Genomic DNA, 17,663 nt, shown 5'->3' with positions numbered 1-17,663 from the left:
TATTTGGGCACGCATGGCTAAAATAAAGTTGCTTGTTGTAAAATGTCTGGGATGAGATTAACAAAAGTTTTTAAAGCGGATCTTCACTGCATCTAAGCACCACAAACCCCCCAAAAAAAATATTCAATGATTTAGTTTTTTTTAAGTAACCAAGTTGTTGACCCTCCTGAAGACTCCTGTGATATGTGACATCACTTGCCTAGGCAAGAAACCAAAAAGTAACTGAAGAAATTTAAAAAACAAAAGTTTAAAATAAGTAAATATCATATACTTTCCTGTTTACTAATGCTAGCCGCATAATGCCGCGTACACACAATTGGATTTTCAGATGAAAAAAGTCCAATGGACTTGTTTCATCAGAAATTCCAATCGTGTGTGGGCCCCATTGGACTAGAAAAAAAATAGAACATGTTTTAAATTCTTCCGATGGAAAATTCAGATCGTCTGTCTGGAATTCCGTCGGAAGAAAAATCCATGCATGCTCAGAATCAAATCTACGCATGCTCGGAGGCATTAAACTTAATTTTTCTCGGCTTGTCGTAGTGTTTTAAGTCACAGCACTTTGGACGGTCGGAATTTAGTCTGACAGTGTGAAAGCAAGACAGCTTGAACGGAATTCCGATGAAAAAATCCATCGGATTTTAGACCATCGGATACTCCGATCGTGTGTACGCAGCATAAGGATTAAAAAGAATCAATCTGCAAGTGGGGAGAAAATGCACTGACAAAGTTAGATAAATAAATAAGGAATAGTGAACAAAAGCCACTAGCATAAAAACTGTGAAATCAAAAATAAACAAATAGTCACGTAGCGCTGCATGACTTTTTGTTTAAAAATAATCAATGTTGATCAGGAAAGTGAAGTTCCACTTTGAGCCCTGCGTTGTTGGGTCCTTCCATTTTAGTTAGAATATCTTTCTGGTATAAAAAAGCAGTAGTCGTATTAGTTGTTAGAGGTTTTTGTCCTTAATATGACTCGCTAATATAGCCAGGAGGGAGAATTCCAGGGTGTGAGGCTTACAGTCTTTGTCAATAGCTGGTGTTTTGTTTTTTTTTGCCAGTTAGGTGATGTTTGAACACAAGACCAGAGACATGCAACGCATCTGTTGGTGTTGTGGAGGAACAGTAAGGCCTTGTACACACGGTCGGACCAAACCGATGTGACTGGTCCGTCGGACCGTTTTCATCGGTTCACCTCTGAAGTGGCCGTACGGCCTGATATGTGTACACACCGTCAGTCCAAAATCCGATCGGGTCAGAACGCGGTGACATCAAACACACGACGTGCTGAATAAAAAAAAGGTTCAATGCTTCCAAGCATGCGTCGACTTGATTCTGAGCATGTGCGGGTTTTGAACCGATGCTTTTCTGTACTAACCATCGGTTTGGTCCGATAGGGCAGCGGTCCATCGGGTTCGGTTTTGAAGCATGTTTTTACATTTTGGACCGAAGGAAAATAGACCGATGGCCTATACACACGGTCGGTTTGGTCTGATGAAACTGAACTTCGGTTCATTCTCATCGGTTCGGTCCGACCGTGTGTACGGGGCCTAACAGTAACAGAGTGGTTAATTCCCAGTTCATGCATTTTGTACGAGGTATAGTACAGTGGATAAAACAAAACTGCCAACAAAGATCCTGTGCACTGACAACTGTTAAGAAAAAAGTTTCCTCCAAGTCCTCAAAGTCTTCCTTGGTTAAGCATGTAAAGTCTCTAGTCCACTTTGTCCAAGGTTTGTAAAAAGGAGCAGGGGTGTGTTGGAGATCTTTACAGAATCTCTTGTTTAGGAATATCCATTGTGCTTAGAATACTTTCAAGAGGAAAGGCCAGTATATTTAGGGTTATATTCCCAGTTGGGCTTGGACAATGTGTTGAAGAGTGAGATACAGAAAATTACAGTTATCCAGTTCAAAGTTATGTTTCAAGTGCTCAAAAGAGACAAAAGTATCATGAACAATATATATGATGAACAAGCAGCCTGTCAGCTTTCTATTGTAAATAAACAGTAGGAGCCAGATTCACGTAGAGCGGCGTATGTTTAAGCGGGCGTAGCGCAGCTCATATGCGCTACGCCGACGTAACATAGAGAGGCAAGTACGGTATTCACAAAGCACTTGCTCCCTAAGTTACGGTGGTGTAGCGTAAATGGGCCGGCGTAAGCCCGCCTAATTCAAAGTAGGCAGGTAGTGGGCGTGTTGTATTTAAATGAATCGTGACCACATGTAAATGAAGCGCCGAACGGCGCATGCTCGGAATCACGTCAAATTTACGCCCTAAGATACGACGGCTCAATGGCAACGACGTGAATGTAACCTACGCCCAGCCTCATTCACGTACGACTTACGTAAACAATGTAAAATCCGACGGCTGTTCCGTCGTCCATACCTTTGCATTGGCTGTGCCTCCTATTTGGTGGTTTATCTTTACGCCGGACATACGCCTTACGTAAACGGCGTATACTCATGCAACGGGCGCAAGTACGTTCGTGAATCAGCGTATCTAGCTCATTTACATATTCGGCGTGTAAATCAATGGAAGCGCCCCTAGCGGCCAGCGTAAATATGCACCCAAGATACGACGGCGTAAGAGACTTACGTCGGTCGTAGGAAGCCAAAATTCAGGCGTATCTTGTTTGCTGAATACGGCGCATAGATCCGACGGCACATCCATGGATTTACGAGGCGTATCATTAGATACGCCGGCGTAAGTCTTTTTGAATCCGGCTATAGGTTTTTAAGTCTGAAGCAGTGGTGGAATTACCAGGGTCGCAAAGGTTGCACTTGCGACCGGGCCCTGGCTCAAATCAGTTCTGTGCCTGCACGTACCGGGCGAGTGGCGCTGGTCGCATGTCTGAAGAGCAGAAAACTATAAATGTGTTTATGTATACACATATACCGGCGTTTATGGGTGTAGTGCATCAACCAACTAAAAATCTATATAATAATAACTATGTACCAATTTGTGAAAAATTATATATGAATTATATGTGAAAAAGGGTGCTTTCACTGTGAATATTGATAACAATATACATCATATTAAACTCACACACACACTGTGTGTGTGTGTGTATATATATATATATATATACACACACACACAGAATATATATACACAACATTTCCAAAATTATGATTCAAAACCCCAAAAAGTTCATCGATATTAGCAGGGCTTTTTTTCAGCGAGAACGCGGGGTAACGCAGTTCCGGCACCTACTGGACTGACTGGCAGGGTATTGATGCTCACTGCTGGTGGATCTATTCTAGCTGGAGGGAATCTATTTTTTCAGGGGGTTCTATTGTTGCTGAAGGACATCTACTGTTGGGGGAGGGGTCTGTTTTTGATGGCTGCCAGAGAGTCTATTGATGCTGGCTGTGCAAAGATCTGTTCATGCTGCTGGGAGTCTATTGTTGCTGGGGGGAGGGGGGATTCTGTTGTGGGTGGTACATTTTTGGGAGATCTATTGTTCCTGGCTGAAGGGGAAACCAAATTCCATACTAATTACTTAGCACAACAAAATGATACTTGGTTCTGAATTGTCTAAAAGGGGCGGTACTGGGAGGTGGGTAAGGGGTGGAACCAAGGGGCGTTGCTCGGGGGTGGGTAGGGGTGGAAAAAAACAAGTGACTCGGAAAAGGGGAGTTCCTGCACCTATTGTCTGAGAAAAAAAAAGCCCTGGATATTAGTGATTTTCCCAATGGGGTATTAATGTGCTGTAAACAAAATCGGTGCAATCCATGCTTCCCTCCCCTGCGGGTGGTGACTAATATTGATAGACTTTTTTTGGTGTTGGTTTTGAGTTTTGTTTTTGTTTTTAATCATAATTTTGGACATTTGAATCACTGTGTATATATATATATATATATGAGCGTAATGTGATGTATACCATTAACAAAATTCACAATAAGAAAGCTCTTTTTCACATACACGCACAAAAAGGGGAAAAGGCTGTGGACCTGATGAGGGTATTTCTAAAGAGGCGAAAGAGCTATAAGGGGGGGGGGGCATAGTTCAGAGAGACAGCTATAGGAAGCTTGAGGATTTGATACATAGGGGAGAGCTGGGAGGAAGGGTAAAGGGAATGAATATGTGTCGGGGATGAGAGCTGTGGAGGGGGGATTTGTCAAGAGGTGTGGAGGCAAAGGTGGAGGAAGGAGGTTGTGCAGTGAGACAACTCTGGTGCAGAGAAAGTGAGAGCTGTGAATGGTGTGTGCCTGGTTGTGCTGTGTGTGGAGGGGGGGTTTGTACATAAATGTGAGCTGGGAAAGGGGGGGATTTGTGCAGAGATGAGAGCTATGGAGGGAGGAGGGGATTTGTACAGAGGGAAGAGCTGTCATGGGGGGGGAGATTTGTGCAGAGGGGAGAACTGCTGGAATCAGCTGTGGATGGGGTGCAGGGATACTCTGGTTGGGAATGCAGAGGTGAGTTGTGGAATGGGGGTGTAGGCTGTGAATGGAGGCATGCAGAGGTAAGATGTTGATAGGGGCTACAAAGGTGGACTGTGGTAAAGGGCGTAGAAAAGGTGAACTGTGGATGAGAGTCACATAGGTAAGCTGTGGATGGGGGGGGGCACAGAGGTAGGCAAAGAGGTGTGCAGAGGTTATTTAGGTAGTTAGTTTTGGGAGGACACTTGAAGGAAGTGGGATTTTTTCTTTGGGGAGGACCAGGGAAATTTGCTGGGGAACAGTAAACCCTCTGTTAGCTCTCTGTCTATAGTCTGTGTGCATATTACCCCAAAGCTGTGATCTTCTGGTGCTGTGAAGATTGTTAGGGGCAAGGGGCCTGTCACAGGGGGCAGAGGACTTTAAATTTCAACTAGAACAGCAGTCAACAGGACAACGAATGCTTTGCATCAATTGTAAGTACTTTCCCATTTTTTCATGTGCCTTGTGTGACACGCACTCCTGAGCCCTGTACTGTATGACCACACCCATTATTTGGCGCCAATTTACTTTGGTGGGGTTGGGGGCAAGAAGTTGACCAGCAAGAGGCAAGGTGAATTCCTGCACCTATTCTCTGAGAAAAAAAAAGCCCTGGTGAAGGAGGCCTTCTGCAGAACATGTGAAAGGATCCTGCTGTGGGAGCATAATAAAGGGCCCCCACAACAGGGGTAAAGGGCCCCAAGTTCAGTGGGAAGGACCCCTGGCTCGGGTCAGGTCAGCTTTATGGTTTCTACCCGAAGGTTCTAGTAATGCCTCCGATCTGAAGTCTTCTTGTCTGAACCCCAACTTAACAGACTTTGTTGTGATCTTTGAGTATAGGGTAAATTCATACAAGCCTCCTGAGTTTTGGTTATTTAACCTCCCTGGCAGTATGATTCTTTCCGAAAAAACATGCTGAAAGCGGTACCATTATTTGCAAGGAAATTTGGCGTTTTATATTGTAGGTCTGTAATTTTTAGAAATAACTCACTTAAATCTGACCAAACAAGATTCTAATAGGCATCCCGGGTATGACATTTTTTTAAAAACAAAATTATAAATTATAATATAATAAATAATTATAAATAATTATAACAAATAATAATATAATTATAATAAAAATTATTCAATAATGTAATCAAATTAAAATCACTGAAATTTGCTCAGTTGCAGAATTGTTGCTGTCATTATTTTTTTTTTTTTATGACGAATTTCCCCACAAATCGCTATCGCACAATTCTGCAAGTGATTATAATTTATTATCGCTGTTTTTTAGCTGATCTAAAACTATTTTTGACATAAAGGGACACTTTTGGTTGCTATGGACAATCTACAGTTTGCAGGGAGAAAAAAAGGTTTTTATTATATAAAATGACATGCAGGACACAGGACAGACCACTAGGGACAGGGGGGGTGTGTTTTTACATACAGTACTGTAATCTATAAGATTACAGTATACTGTATGTAATGTGTTTGTTTACGTTTTTGAATTTGGCGCCGTTCTCCGTCCCCGTGCGTCGTAACGTCGCAGGGAACGGAGATCGGCGTCACACGGAGGCACTATGTGAATCGAGCGAGGTCCCGCTCGCTCACACAGCGCGGTGGCATCGCTGGATCCAGGGACAAGGTAAGTAAAAAGTGCCTGTGGATCTAGCGAGGCAAGCCCGAGACTGACTCGGGGTTACCGATCGTAGCAGGAAAATCTAACCCCGAGTCAGTCTCGGGAACACCGCCAGGAAGGTTAAACAAAGGAGACATTTATTAAGAAATATAAACAAGCTTTATGTGTCACAGATCAAGTTCTGCTCACAAATGTGTTTACACACATTTACTTCATATTACATGCATTTAGATGTATTCAGAGTATCTACTCCTTGACTTTCTTTCAACGTATCTAAACTGCACACACCTAAACACAGGTAAACGCACAGTGTGAACAAAACCTTAAAATACATTTTTAATAAATGTCCTAGAAATAAATATAATCACAGGTTTGTGAATGCCAGTGCTAATGCAGACCTAGAGAGTTAAAGGGTGGCTTATTATAAAGGGCCAAATTCATAAAAGAGATACGACGCCGTCCTAACTATGCGGCTGATTCATAGAATCAGTTACGCATAGATAGCCCTAAGATCCGACAGGTGTAATTGACTTACACTGTCGGATCTTAGGATGCAATTCTATCCCGGCCGCTAGGTGGCGAGGCCATTGCGGTCGGCGTAGAATATGCAAATGACTAGTTACGGCGATCCACGAACGTCCGCGTTACCCGTCGCTCTAACTTTACGTCGTTTCCGTCGAGATACGCGTCGTAAAATTAGGGCTGAGCCCTAGGTGTTCTAAGCAAGTTAAGTATGGCCGTCGTTCCCGCGTCGAAATTTAAAAAATCACGTAGTTTGCGTAAGTCGTCCGTGAATGGCGCTGGACGCCATTTACGTTAACGTCTAAACAAATTACGTCCGTGCGACGTTATTTAGCGCAATGCACGTCGGGTAATTTTCCCGACGGAGCATGCGCAGTAAGTTTGGCACGGGAACGCGCCTAATTTAAATAGTGCCCGCCCCATTTGAATTAGGCAGGCTTGCGCCGAGCGGATTTACGTTACACCGCCGCAAGTTTACAGGTAAGAGCTTTGTGAATCAGGCACTTATGCTGTAAACCTGCGGCGGTGTAACGTAAATGGGATACGTAACGCTGCCGTGGAGCAACGTAAATGTATCTGAATCTGGCCCAAAGCTCTTTTCAGACTTATTCACACTATGCTGTTGCAATAATACATAAACCGTATCTCAGCAATCCAATTAATATGCATTGACACAAGTTCCACTGACATGTGCTTTACCTCCAATGACATAGTGTGAATGGAGCCCGACTGCTTGTTAAAAATATGGAAATAGTTTAATATCTATAGTCTGGTTTGTCTTTCCAGCTGCCTGCTGATTTTTTTTCAGTACAGCAGGGCTGTGGGACAGAGGGGTAAGCACAAACTTTAGTGCATTGCATAGATTTGTCAATCTAATGCAGGGAGGAGTAAGCAGCAGGGGAGGGCTGGCAGGGGGGGCAGGGTGGAAATCTCCCCCCGGGCTGGTGACACTATGCACAGCCACCGGCCACCACTACCAAATGCTGTTTTTGCAGAGCAGGAATATGCCTGCTGGAGCTCTGCTTACCTCCCACTGTGAAGCCGTGCCTGTGTCAGCTCCGAGGTAGATGGCTGCAGAGCTGAGCTATGTCTCGTCTCACACATAGCTCAGCCTCAGCGCACACCAGCGCTGACATCCCCTTCTCTCTCTGCACAGACACTTCTTCTCCTTCTGAGTCTGCCCTGCCCACACTCCCCGGGCATGTGTGGGCACTGGACAAGAAGTTTGAACCCAAAAATACATCAGACAGCCTGCCTGCGCCTCAGCTTCCATCCTGGAAAGCTCACCCTCTCTAGTCTCTCCTGCCTCCCAGTGTATAAAAAGGGGTGTGGACTTTGTTAAAGGGGAGGGGGCAGGCTTTGGTAAGCAGAGACCCTCTTTACACAATAGTCCACAGCATGCACCCTTAAAGTAAGTTTCCCAGAACACCCCTTACATCAGATCTGATGTATATGGGGTCTGTGCAGACTCTGATGTAAGGGGAGGCCTCTGCGCGGACTCTGATGTAAGGGGGAGGCCTCTGTGCGGACTCTGATGTAGGGGGAAGCCTCTGCGCGGACTCTTGTGATCATGAAAAATCTTAGACTGTTTTCCTCGATCCATCACTTTTCCACGCTCTATGGGCCATTTGACTGGACTTGCCCCCCAGGCCTAAGGCTGCCAGCCCTCCCCTGGTAAGCAGTCTTGTCATTATGCCTTTGGCAGCCTTGAGTAAGTGTGGGACCTCTTTATTTTTATAGGAGCGGGGGGAGAATGCAATGTCGCAAAAATTGCAGTACCAATGGTACCTGCGGTATTTTAATGCCGCTAATAGTGTACATAAGGTGTAAGATCACAATGTTCTCAATAAACTACCATTCTGGTTGTTAAAAAAAAAAAAAAAAAAGATGTAAGATATCTGTCCTATATGTCTGCATGATCAGGTAGTTTCACCAGGCGTGGGAAAAAGTTCCCAGGGTTTGACAGCCTCTCCAACAATTGACAGATGAGACAGATGATATGGTTTGGAGGGTTATAATATTATCTTTCTAAGAGCTTAAAGTAATTTTCCTTTATTTTGGAGTCTAACAAAGATATGGGTTAGTTTCAATGTCATATTTTTTTTTTCTCTGACCAAGTTTTTTGGAAGTTTTGCTCTCAGTTGTGAAGGTATGCTTTCAGGCCTGAGAGAGATAGCATAGTCTTGTATAATTGTGAAACACAGTGAGTGAAGGTATCTTGTGCATTAAGGAGATGTTAAAAGGGTAGAGGTCATCCACTGAGCAGAGAGCTTTAGGTAAAACTGATTTGAAGTATGTATGTTTTCGGTACCTAAAAAAGTCCCTGTTAGAGGAGTCCCATTTGATGCAAATGTTTTGGAGGGGTCTAAGGACAAAGATTCTCAAGACATCTTTAAGTCAAAAGGTAAGAGCTTTAGTCAAGTTAAGAAATCCTGGTCTGTTTTGCCAGGAGGGAATAAGTCAGTTTCAGTATAAGGTAAAAGATGTGGGTTGGTGGGTATTGGAATGGAGTAAGTTATCTGAATTGTTTCGGTATCTCAATCACTAGGTCTATTTGTGTGTTTTTCTAAGGACATCCAACTTTTGTGTGAGACCTTATGGACCCAATAAAAAATATGAGGCAGGATGGAGGAAATATAATAGTTTTTGAACTTGGGTAGAACCAATCCACCCTCCAGTTTAAGTTTTGTGTGTTTTACAGCATTTCTGCTGCTGAGCCATGATAATGAATATGTGCGAAAATGATTCAAGTCATTGTTATTCTTAGTTATTCAAGTTATTATTCTTAATTAGGACATAAAATGTTGCTGTTCTACTAAAAGTCTGTAATGGAGGATGTTATTCCTTAAATATCTGAGTCCCTCATCTGGGCACACAAATGGACTGTGAGTTCTATATTCTATGTACTGTAATATGTAACATTTCTGAATTAGTCAGCTTAATCCATATGTTGGAAATGTTGCCGTACTGCCTTTGCTCTTTTTTAGGATAAATGGTAGGGCGAGTCTTGAATTTTTTGCTCTACCACTTTGTGTTTTTTATCTGCCATTTTATTCCCATGCATTTTAGGGTTTAGATGAAGCATGTCTAGGAGTGGCTCAAAGGATAAAATGAATAGTAGGGGTGATAATGGGCACCCTTGGCATGTTCCATTATAAAGACAGAATGGTTTGTACAATGTTCTATTTATGCGTACCCTGGCTGTCTGGATGTTTTAATGTTTTAATCTAGGTGTATTTTTGGGACGATGCCCAAATGTTCGAGGGTTGCAAGCAATAACATCAAGTCCACCCTATCAAACTCTTTTCTTAGCAAAAACGGACAGATGGTGAACTGGGTAACGTTTGGGGTCTGGCTATATCGATTAGGAGAGAGTTCTCAAGACAATTTCCCCTACCAGGGATAAATCCTACCTGGTCTGCAGAGATCCAGGTAGTCATAAATATACAGTAGATACCAATCAATAGCATGTACATACCGTATTAATCAGCGTATAACACGCACAGGCATATAACACGCACCCTAACTTTAAGAGGGAAGTTTCAGGAAAAAAAATTTCCACAGCCCCCTGCGTATAACACGCGGGCACAGTTTACCCTCTATTTTCAGGGTAAAAAAGTGAGTGTTATACGCCAATAAATACAGTAATTTTCTTCCTTTTGGAAAAAGGTGATATACACTGACAAGGATTCAGGGTGTATTTCTGCTCCTTTTCCAATTGAGTTTGCAAAAGTGCAGAAGTGGATGGTTAATTCTTCCTGGAACCTTTTATAGTATAGCAAAGAGAGCCCATGTGTTAGAAATTGCTGCCACCAGGCCTTCCTGAAAGATTTCAGCTAGCATGTGTGGTAGATTTTTATTGGGAGGAAGGATGGGAGAGGATCAAGTTTGCTGCAAACGTCTTGAAGGTCTTCAGGGAATCTCAGGATAGCTGGGTGTCCATTTCTTCTTCCTACAAGGCAAGCTGGAATTCCCCAGCAATATTGGATGTTGGAAGACCACAGTTGGTCTAGGAATGGTTCAAGGGTTCTTTGGCAGTTCAGCATGCCAGAAGCCAGGTCCAGGAATAATTGCAGTGGCAACTCATCAAAATCAATTGCAGAGTATCTCTGCAGTTTCTTAATTGCCTTTTATTCACAATAGTGAACGTGGACAGTTACATCTATAGGGGAGTCTACATTAGGCTACAACGTTTTTGGTCTCTGTGTACCATATCAAGACACAAGTGAGAAGTGACTGCCCTGCCCAAAAAGGAAATTTAAAATGCCCCTTACCATGTCCACTAAGCCCTCCTCTTGTGAAGCCTCAGATAGGCTGCAGATCCACAGATAATTGCTCCTGTTGTGCTTTTTCAGTCCTCAAATTTATATACAGTAGCAAACTTCTGTTTGAATTCTAGTTTGATGGGTCTCATCCTTGAAGCACCATATTGGCATGTGCATCTGGAATGTTCAAACTTGTTGCCCTTTTTTTCCCATTTTGAAGCTGTGTTTGGGTTAGGGCTATTGAGGCTATATGTGTAGACTTAGGCCCCGTACACACCATAGAATCTATCCGCAGATAAATCCCATCGAATGGGTTTCAGCGGATAGATTCTATGGTGTGTACACTCCGGCGGATATTTATCCGCGGATATTTCCGAATTCCAGCAGATAAATATTTGTCGACATGCACAGAATATCTATCTGCTGGAATCGGATCCCACGGATGGATCCGCTCGTCTGTACAGACTCACCGGATCCATCCGTCCAAAGGGATTCCCCGCACGCATCGTAATGATTTGACGCATGCGTGGAATTCCTTATATGACAGCGTCTCGCCCGTCGCCGCGTCATAATCGTGGCGACGGCGCGACACGTCATCGCCAGAGGATTTCGGCGCGGATTTCAATGCGATAGTGTGTACACGCCATCGCATAGAAATCTGCTGAAATCCTCGAGAGGATTTATCCGCGGATACGGTCCGCTGAACCGTATCCGCGGATAAATCCTCTCGTGTGTATGGGGCCTCAGACAGTTTAGCACAGAGCACAATTTAGAAATGTGCAGACAGCACCATGCTCACGCCATGCCCCCTCCTTATACTGGCATTACAGTAACCTCTTTTGTAACAATACTGAAATGTATTGAAATTCTAGCAGAAATCTGAACTAATATTGGCCATACACTGATCAAAATTTCAGCATATAATGTGCAGCCTTATTATCAAAAATAAAACTAAAGGATGTGATCTATAGATTATACACTTTAAAGAACCAAAATAAAATAAGTCCATTATCTAACAGTGCTCATCAAAATCCATAAAGATGTAGGAGGTGCTCCAGATTTTCCAGGAAAATCTCCCATAAATCCAGTAAAGATAGGAGTGAAGTTGGATGCTTACCAGAACCCAATGGCTCTCATACTACTGAGAAGCCAATAGCGCTTTAGGGAAAAATCCCAAACATGCCCGTGGTAGGTGTTGTAATCCAAATCAATCCTCAGACTTCTCTCCAGCTCAACTCACAAGAAACAAGAACTAGATCTTCATGTATATATTCCTTTAACTGGTTCCCTGTACCATACGACCATCAATAACCTCTTCAGACTCTTCACCTGGGAAAGCTGCAAGGCTAAAACTGACAGTCAGATGAATGCTTTCACAATGACACCTACAGTGGGCATTTTTGGGATTTTTTTCTGTAAAGAGCTATTGGCTTATCAGTAGTATAAGAGACCGTTTTCATCAGACGAACCGATCGCGTGTACGCGGCATTAGACATGTGCATTCGTTTTTGTCCAAATTTCAGGTATTTCAGGTATTTTCGTTATCGTTTTAACAAACGAAAATGAATGCGCAGAATACGAAAACCGAAAGATCTGACATAAACAAATGCTTTATTTTCATTTTCGTTGCAACAACAGTTTGATATAGATAAGAGATTCGACATGACACTGACAATAATAATCTGTGTCTATCAAACTTGTGATCGAATGTGCCTAACCTTAACTCTATTAGTCCAAGATTATTCGACATAGAGAGAAAAGATTTGACATTGAGAGAAAAGATTTGACATTATAGAGAGAAAAGATTCGACATTATAGAGAGAAAAGATTTGACATAGAGAGAAAAGATTGCTGTTGGAATTGGGTGGGGGAAGTAAAATAAAAATAATGATGATAATGAATGTTATTGGCTGATTGTAAACAAAGAGGAGGAACAGTAAAATAGCTAGAACTAACTTGACAATTCAACACGAACGACGAAGATTCAACAAAGCATCGAAAAACATACAAACATCGAATCTGTCATTGAAGGCTTATGGTGTCTGTCGAAAGTTCTAAGAAGATTCGACAAAGCAGCTAAACTGTACGACGCTGCAATCGTACATTTACGGTCAAATGCTCCGCCCACAGGCTATGGAAAAATTCTAATGTTGGTTGACTAGTCATAATAATTAATAAATATAATTATTATTAGTCACACAACATTAGAATTCTACTATAGCTAGCTTGAAGGCAGAACATTCGACCGGAAATGTACGATTGCGGCGTCGTACAGTTTCGATGCTCCGTCAAATCTTCTTTGAACATTTGACAGACACCATAAGCCTTCAATGACAGATTCAACCTTAATTCATTCAGATTTTTGGACGAATGAAATTTCTAACAAAATAAACTAATTTTGGGAGTAACTAAATAAATGTATTTTTTGTACGAAAACGAAATTCCGAAACGAAATATTTTAGTGTGCACATGTCTATAATCTATACATCACATCCTTCGGTTTTACTTATGATAATAGTACTGCACGATATATACTGGTGTTTGTTGAAGGTTTTCTATCTCTTTACCTTGTGATAGCTGTTTTTTTTCAAACAGGATTTGTTTGCTTGTTTAATACAGCATATCCAGTGTGGAATATACAATCATGTACATTCCACATATCGTTTAATGTTCCCAATTAAAGTGTATAGTGCATAAATTGTGGCAGTGCTGTAAAAACTCAAGGAAAAGAAGAAAAAGATATTTCCAGTTAGCCAGTATTTCACAGTCCTTCTACAGGTGGAAGCATCACCCAGGGGAAGAGTGTGAGAAGGTAGCTTGGAAAGTCATGAAGAAAAAACACTTCACCACGTGCTGTAAAATAGAAGGCCTACCAGATCGTTCTTAATGCACGTGTAGGAACACCAGTGACCTCCTCAATTACTATGGCACAACCAAACCCAAACAGAGCTTCTCCGCCACACTGAACTTCAATTTCTCTACGTACCACAATGGCGCCCAGAGCTTCCTCTACAGGTGGTTCTGTAGAGGAAACTCCAGGCGCCATTTACTTCATGCACTTTAGCTAGCACATGTAAAGTATTACGAGATCTTGCAGTTTAGGAACAAGGGGCCAGATTCAGGTACAATTACGTTGCGGCGTAACGTATCTGATTTACGTTACACCGCCGCAGGTTTACAGCGTAAGTGCCTGATTCACAAAGCTCTTACCTGTAAACTTGCGGCGGTGTAACGGAAATCCGCTCGGCGCAAAACCCGCCTAATTCAAATGGGGGGGCACCATTTAAATTAGGCGCGTTCCCGCGCCAAACGTTCTGCGCATGCTCCGTGTTAAAATTTCCCGACGTGCTTTACGGCGCCCCAACGTTTCTTTTGAACTGCGACGTGCGTTACAGCGTTTCGTATTCACGGACGTCTTACGCAAAAAAAAAAGAATTTAAATTCGACGCGGGAACGACGGCCATACTTTAACATGGCTGTTCTAAAGATAAGCCATGTTAAAGCAGGTGTAACTTTGCGACGGGAAAAACCGACTAGCGACGACGTACGAGATTGTGACGAACACGCGGATCTTCGTGGATCGCCGTAACTAGTCATTTGCATATTCTACGCCGACCGCAGTGGAATCGCCACCTAGCGGCCGGCCTAGAATTGCATCCTAAGATCCGACGGTGTAAGTCAATTACACCTGTCGGATCTTAGGGCTATCTATGCGTAACTGATTCTATGAATCAGCTGCATAGTTAGGACGGGCGGATCACAGAGATATGACGGCGTATCAGGAGATACGCCGTCGTATCTCTTCTGTGAATCTGGCCCAAGATCTCCCTCAAGGCACTTGTGTCATTGCCTTCCAAGGAGGCTTCTGTGTGGAAGGAGCTACATCACCAATGCCTTTAGGGAAACCAGGAAGTGGACAAGCAAAAAGGTAAGTAAAAGGAAAAAAATATATTTTTAAAGAAACAGTGTTGGATGATTTCACATGCGAGTATAATGCTGATGTGAAATTTTGTGAAATTTAGTGAAAGGGGGGAAAAGGTACATTTTTAAATATATCATCAGAACTAGTATCAATGGCCCCGATTCAGAAAAGACTTACGCCAACGTATCTTCTGCTACGCCGCGCCGTCGTATCTATGCGCCTTATTCAGCAAACTAGATACGCCTGAATTTTGGCTTCATACGACCAACGTAAGTCTGCTACGCCGTCGTATCTTGGGCACATATTTACATTGGCCGCAAGGGGCGCTTCCATTGATTTACGTGTCGAATATGTAAATTACCTAGATACGCCGATTCACGAACGTACTTGCGCCCGTCGCTGTAATCTACGCCGTTTACGTAAGGCATACGTCCGGCGTAAAGTTATACCACCTAAAGCAGGGGTAAGTCATGTTAGGGTATGGACGTCGGAACAGCCGTCGTATTTTACGTCGTTTACGTAAGTCGTACGTGAATGGGGCTGGGCGTAGGTTACGTTCACGTCGTAGGCATTGAGCCGTCGTATCTTAGGGAGTATATGCAACGTGATTGTGAGCATGCGCGCGCATGCGCCGTTCATTCGGCCCTTAATTTACATGGGGTCACGCTTCATTATAATAGATCACGCCCACTACCTTCCTACTTTGAATTAGGCGGGCTTACGCTGGCTAATTTACATTACGCTGGCGCAAGTTTGGGAGCGAGTGCTTTGTGAATACAGTTCTTGCCTCACTGATTTACGTTGGCGTAGCGCATATGAGATGCGCTTCGCCGGTCTAAAGATGCACCGATGTACATGAATCCGGCCCAATGTATATAATACTTGTTACGTTTCCTTTTATTTCATTTTACATTGATAGAACTCTATGTTAAGCTTTGATTGTTAATGCATACAAATATTCCAGCTTGTATCATTTTAAAAACTAAATCTTAGGCACATTTAATTTAAATGATTTTGCATATTCAGACAAGCAACATATTTTTTTGTGAACTTGATTATACATATTGCAAGACAAGACATTGCAACATATCCTTACCTGTGTCAATAGCTTCTTTTACTATGACAGCACAATAGGGTCTCTGTGTTGCCTCCCCATTAGTTTGCAAGGACGGTCCAACTTCAAAATTAGAAAGACTTATGCGTAAAAATGGAGACATGATCTTTCCTGTATGACTGTGGAAAAAAAAAAGACCGGAAAGTTTCCTTGTTATAAATGGCAATGCTTTCCTTCAGCTGGCTATCTATGACTGTCAGGAAGAGAGTAAGCCTCTGTGAATATACTGAGGAGGAAGTTCCACAGTGGTCTCTGCATTGGCAAGTATAGCTCATTAACATTAACTACAGTCCTCTCTTTCCTGATTTAGATGGTCAGTCATAAATGACAGCAACACCTGCTGTTTTCAATTCCCAATACTTCAAGTACACTGTAACAGTTGTAGTTACAGCTTGATAAGAACATGCCTACGTCTCGTTTTGAAGATTAAAAACAAACAGCATTAGGCTATTTTAGCGGCAAACTGCTGCTGTGATTTAAATAACATCAAGCATTCCTTATATTCCAACATGGATATCATTTAAGGTATACAGTAAAAACCTTGGTTTGAGAGTAATTTGGTTTGAGAGCGTTTTGCAAGATGAGCAAAATGTTTTAATAAATTTTGCCTTGATATACAAGCGATGTCTTGATATAAGAGTAGCGTCATGTCACAACTGAGTATACAAGAGAAGAGTATAGCAATTTGGTTACATTTAATGAAGGTCCACATTTAGCAACTTATTGCTACACTTAGGCCTTGTACAGACGAGCGAACATGTCCGATGAAAACGGTCCGCGGACCGTTTTCATCGGACATGTCCGCTCGGAGATTTCGGTCTGATGGTTGTACACACCATCAAACCGAAATCCCAGCGGACAGACTGCGTGGTGACGTGGCGGTGACGTTGACGCCGCCACGTCCGCAAACCCAGAAGTTCAATGCTTCCACGCATGCGTCAAATCACTTTGACGCCATGCGCGGCTTCTCGGGCCAGCGGACATGTCCGATGAGTCGTACTGACCATCGGGCATGCTAAGAAACTTTTGTCCGCTGGAAACCTGTCCGCTAGGCCGGGAAACTGTCCGGTAGGCCCTAAACACGACCGAACATGTCCGCGGAAACTGGTCCGACGGACCAGTTTCAGCGGACATGTTCGGTCGTGTGTACGAGGCCTAAGAGGTGCCTCTCTTCTTTTATACCCTGTAAAAAAAATGCTTTGATATACAAGTGCTTTGGATTATAAGCATGTTTCTGGAACGAATAATGCTCGCAATCCAAGGTTTTACTGTATTTCCACTTTTGCCATTGTATTGGATAAAGGCCACTATATGTTTGTTATGTGATTGTATTTACATGGCATACCTACAAAAAAGAATAATAAAAAAAAAATCTTACCGTGTACCATTTAGAAACATGGGTTCTCAACCTGTGGCCCTCCAGCTGTTGAGAAACTGCAAGTCCCATCATGCCTTTGGGAGTCATGCTTGTAACTGTCAGCCTTGCAATGCCTCATGGGACTTGTAGTTCCGCAACAGCTGGAGGGATACAGGTTGAGCACCCATGATTTAGATGTTTGTCAGAAGAAGTCTCTGTGGTTGACTGCAAGCATTTCTGAACATGTCAAAGTCTGTTCTAGTACAAAATGCCTGGGACAGTCTGAGTCCCTCATTAATACACAATGCAAGAAGCCCAGCTTCTAAATCCTTAACCTTTTGTCAGGACAGGTAGTGTTCAAATCTAGTTTTCAAGAGACCATGAGATCTGCCAGCACAGTGCAGAAAGAGTTGATTATGGGGAGGGAAAAATCTCAAACAAAC

The 17,663-nt window shown here is 42.8% G+C and overlaps 1 protein-coding gene across 2 annotated transcripts in view; it reads right to left on the bottom strand.

Annotated features, from left to right (window-relative positions):
* Window positions 1-17,663, bottom strand: part of PRKCQ (protein kinase C theta) — a 133,751-nt gene that overhangs the window by 82,450 nt on the left and 33,638 nt on the right. For both annotated transcript variants that reach the window (XM_040343262.1, XM_040343263.1), the window contains exon 2: window positions 15,846-15,982. In XM_040343262.1, the coding sequence (XP_040199196.1) occupies window positions 15,846-15,982 (137 nt within the window). The remainder of the gene's footprint in view (window positions 1-15,845; window positions 15,983-17,663) is intronic.

This window comes from Rana temporaria, chromosome 3 (assembly GCF_905171775.1).
Source record: "Rana temporaria chromosome 3, aRanTem1.1, whole genome shotgun sequence".
NCBI lineage: Eukaryota > Metazoa > Chordata > Amphibia > Anura > Ranidae > Rana > Rana temporaria.
Note: the sequence above shows the minus strand (reverse complement) of the source record. Positions and strands in the feature narration are given on the sequence as shown.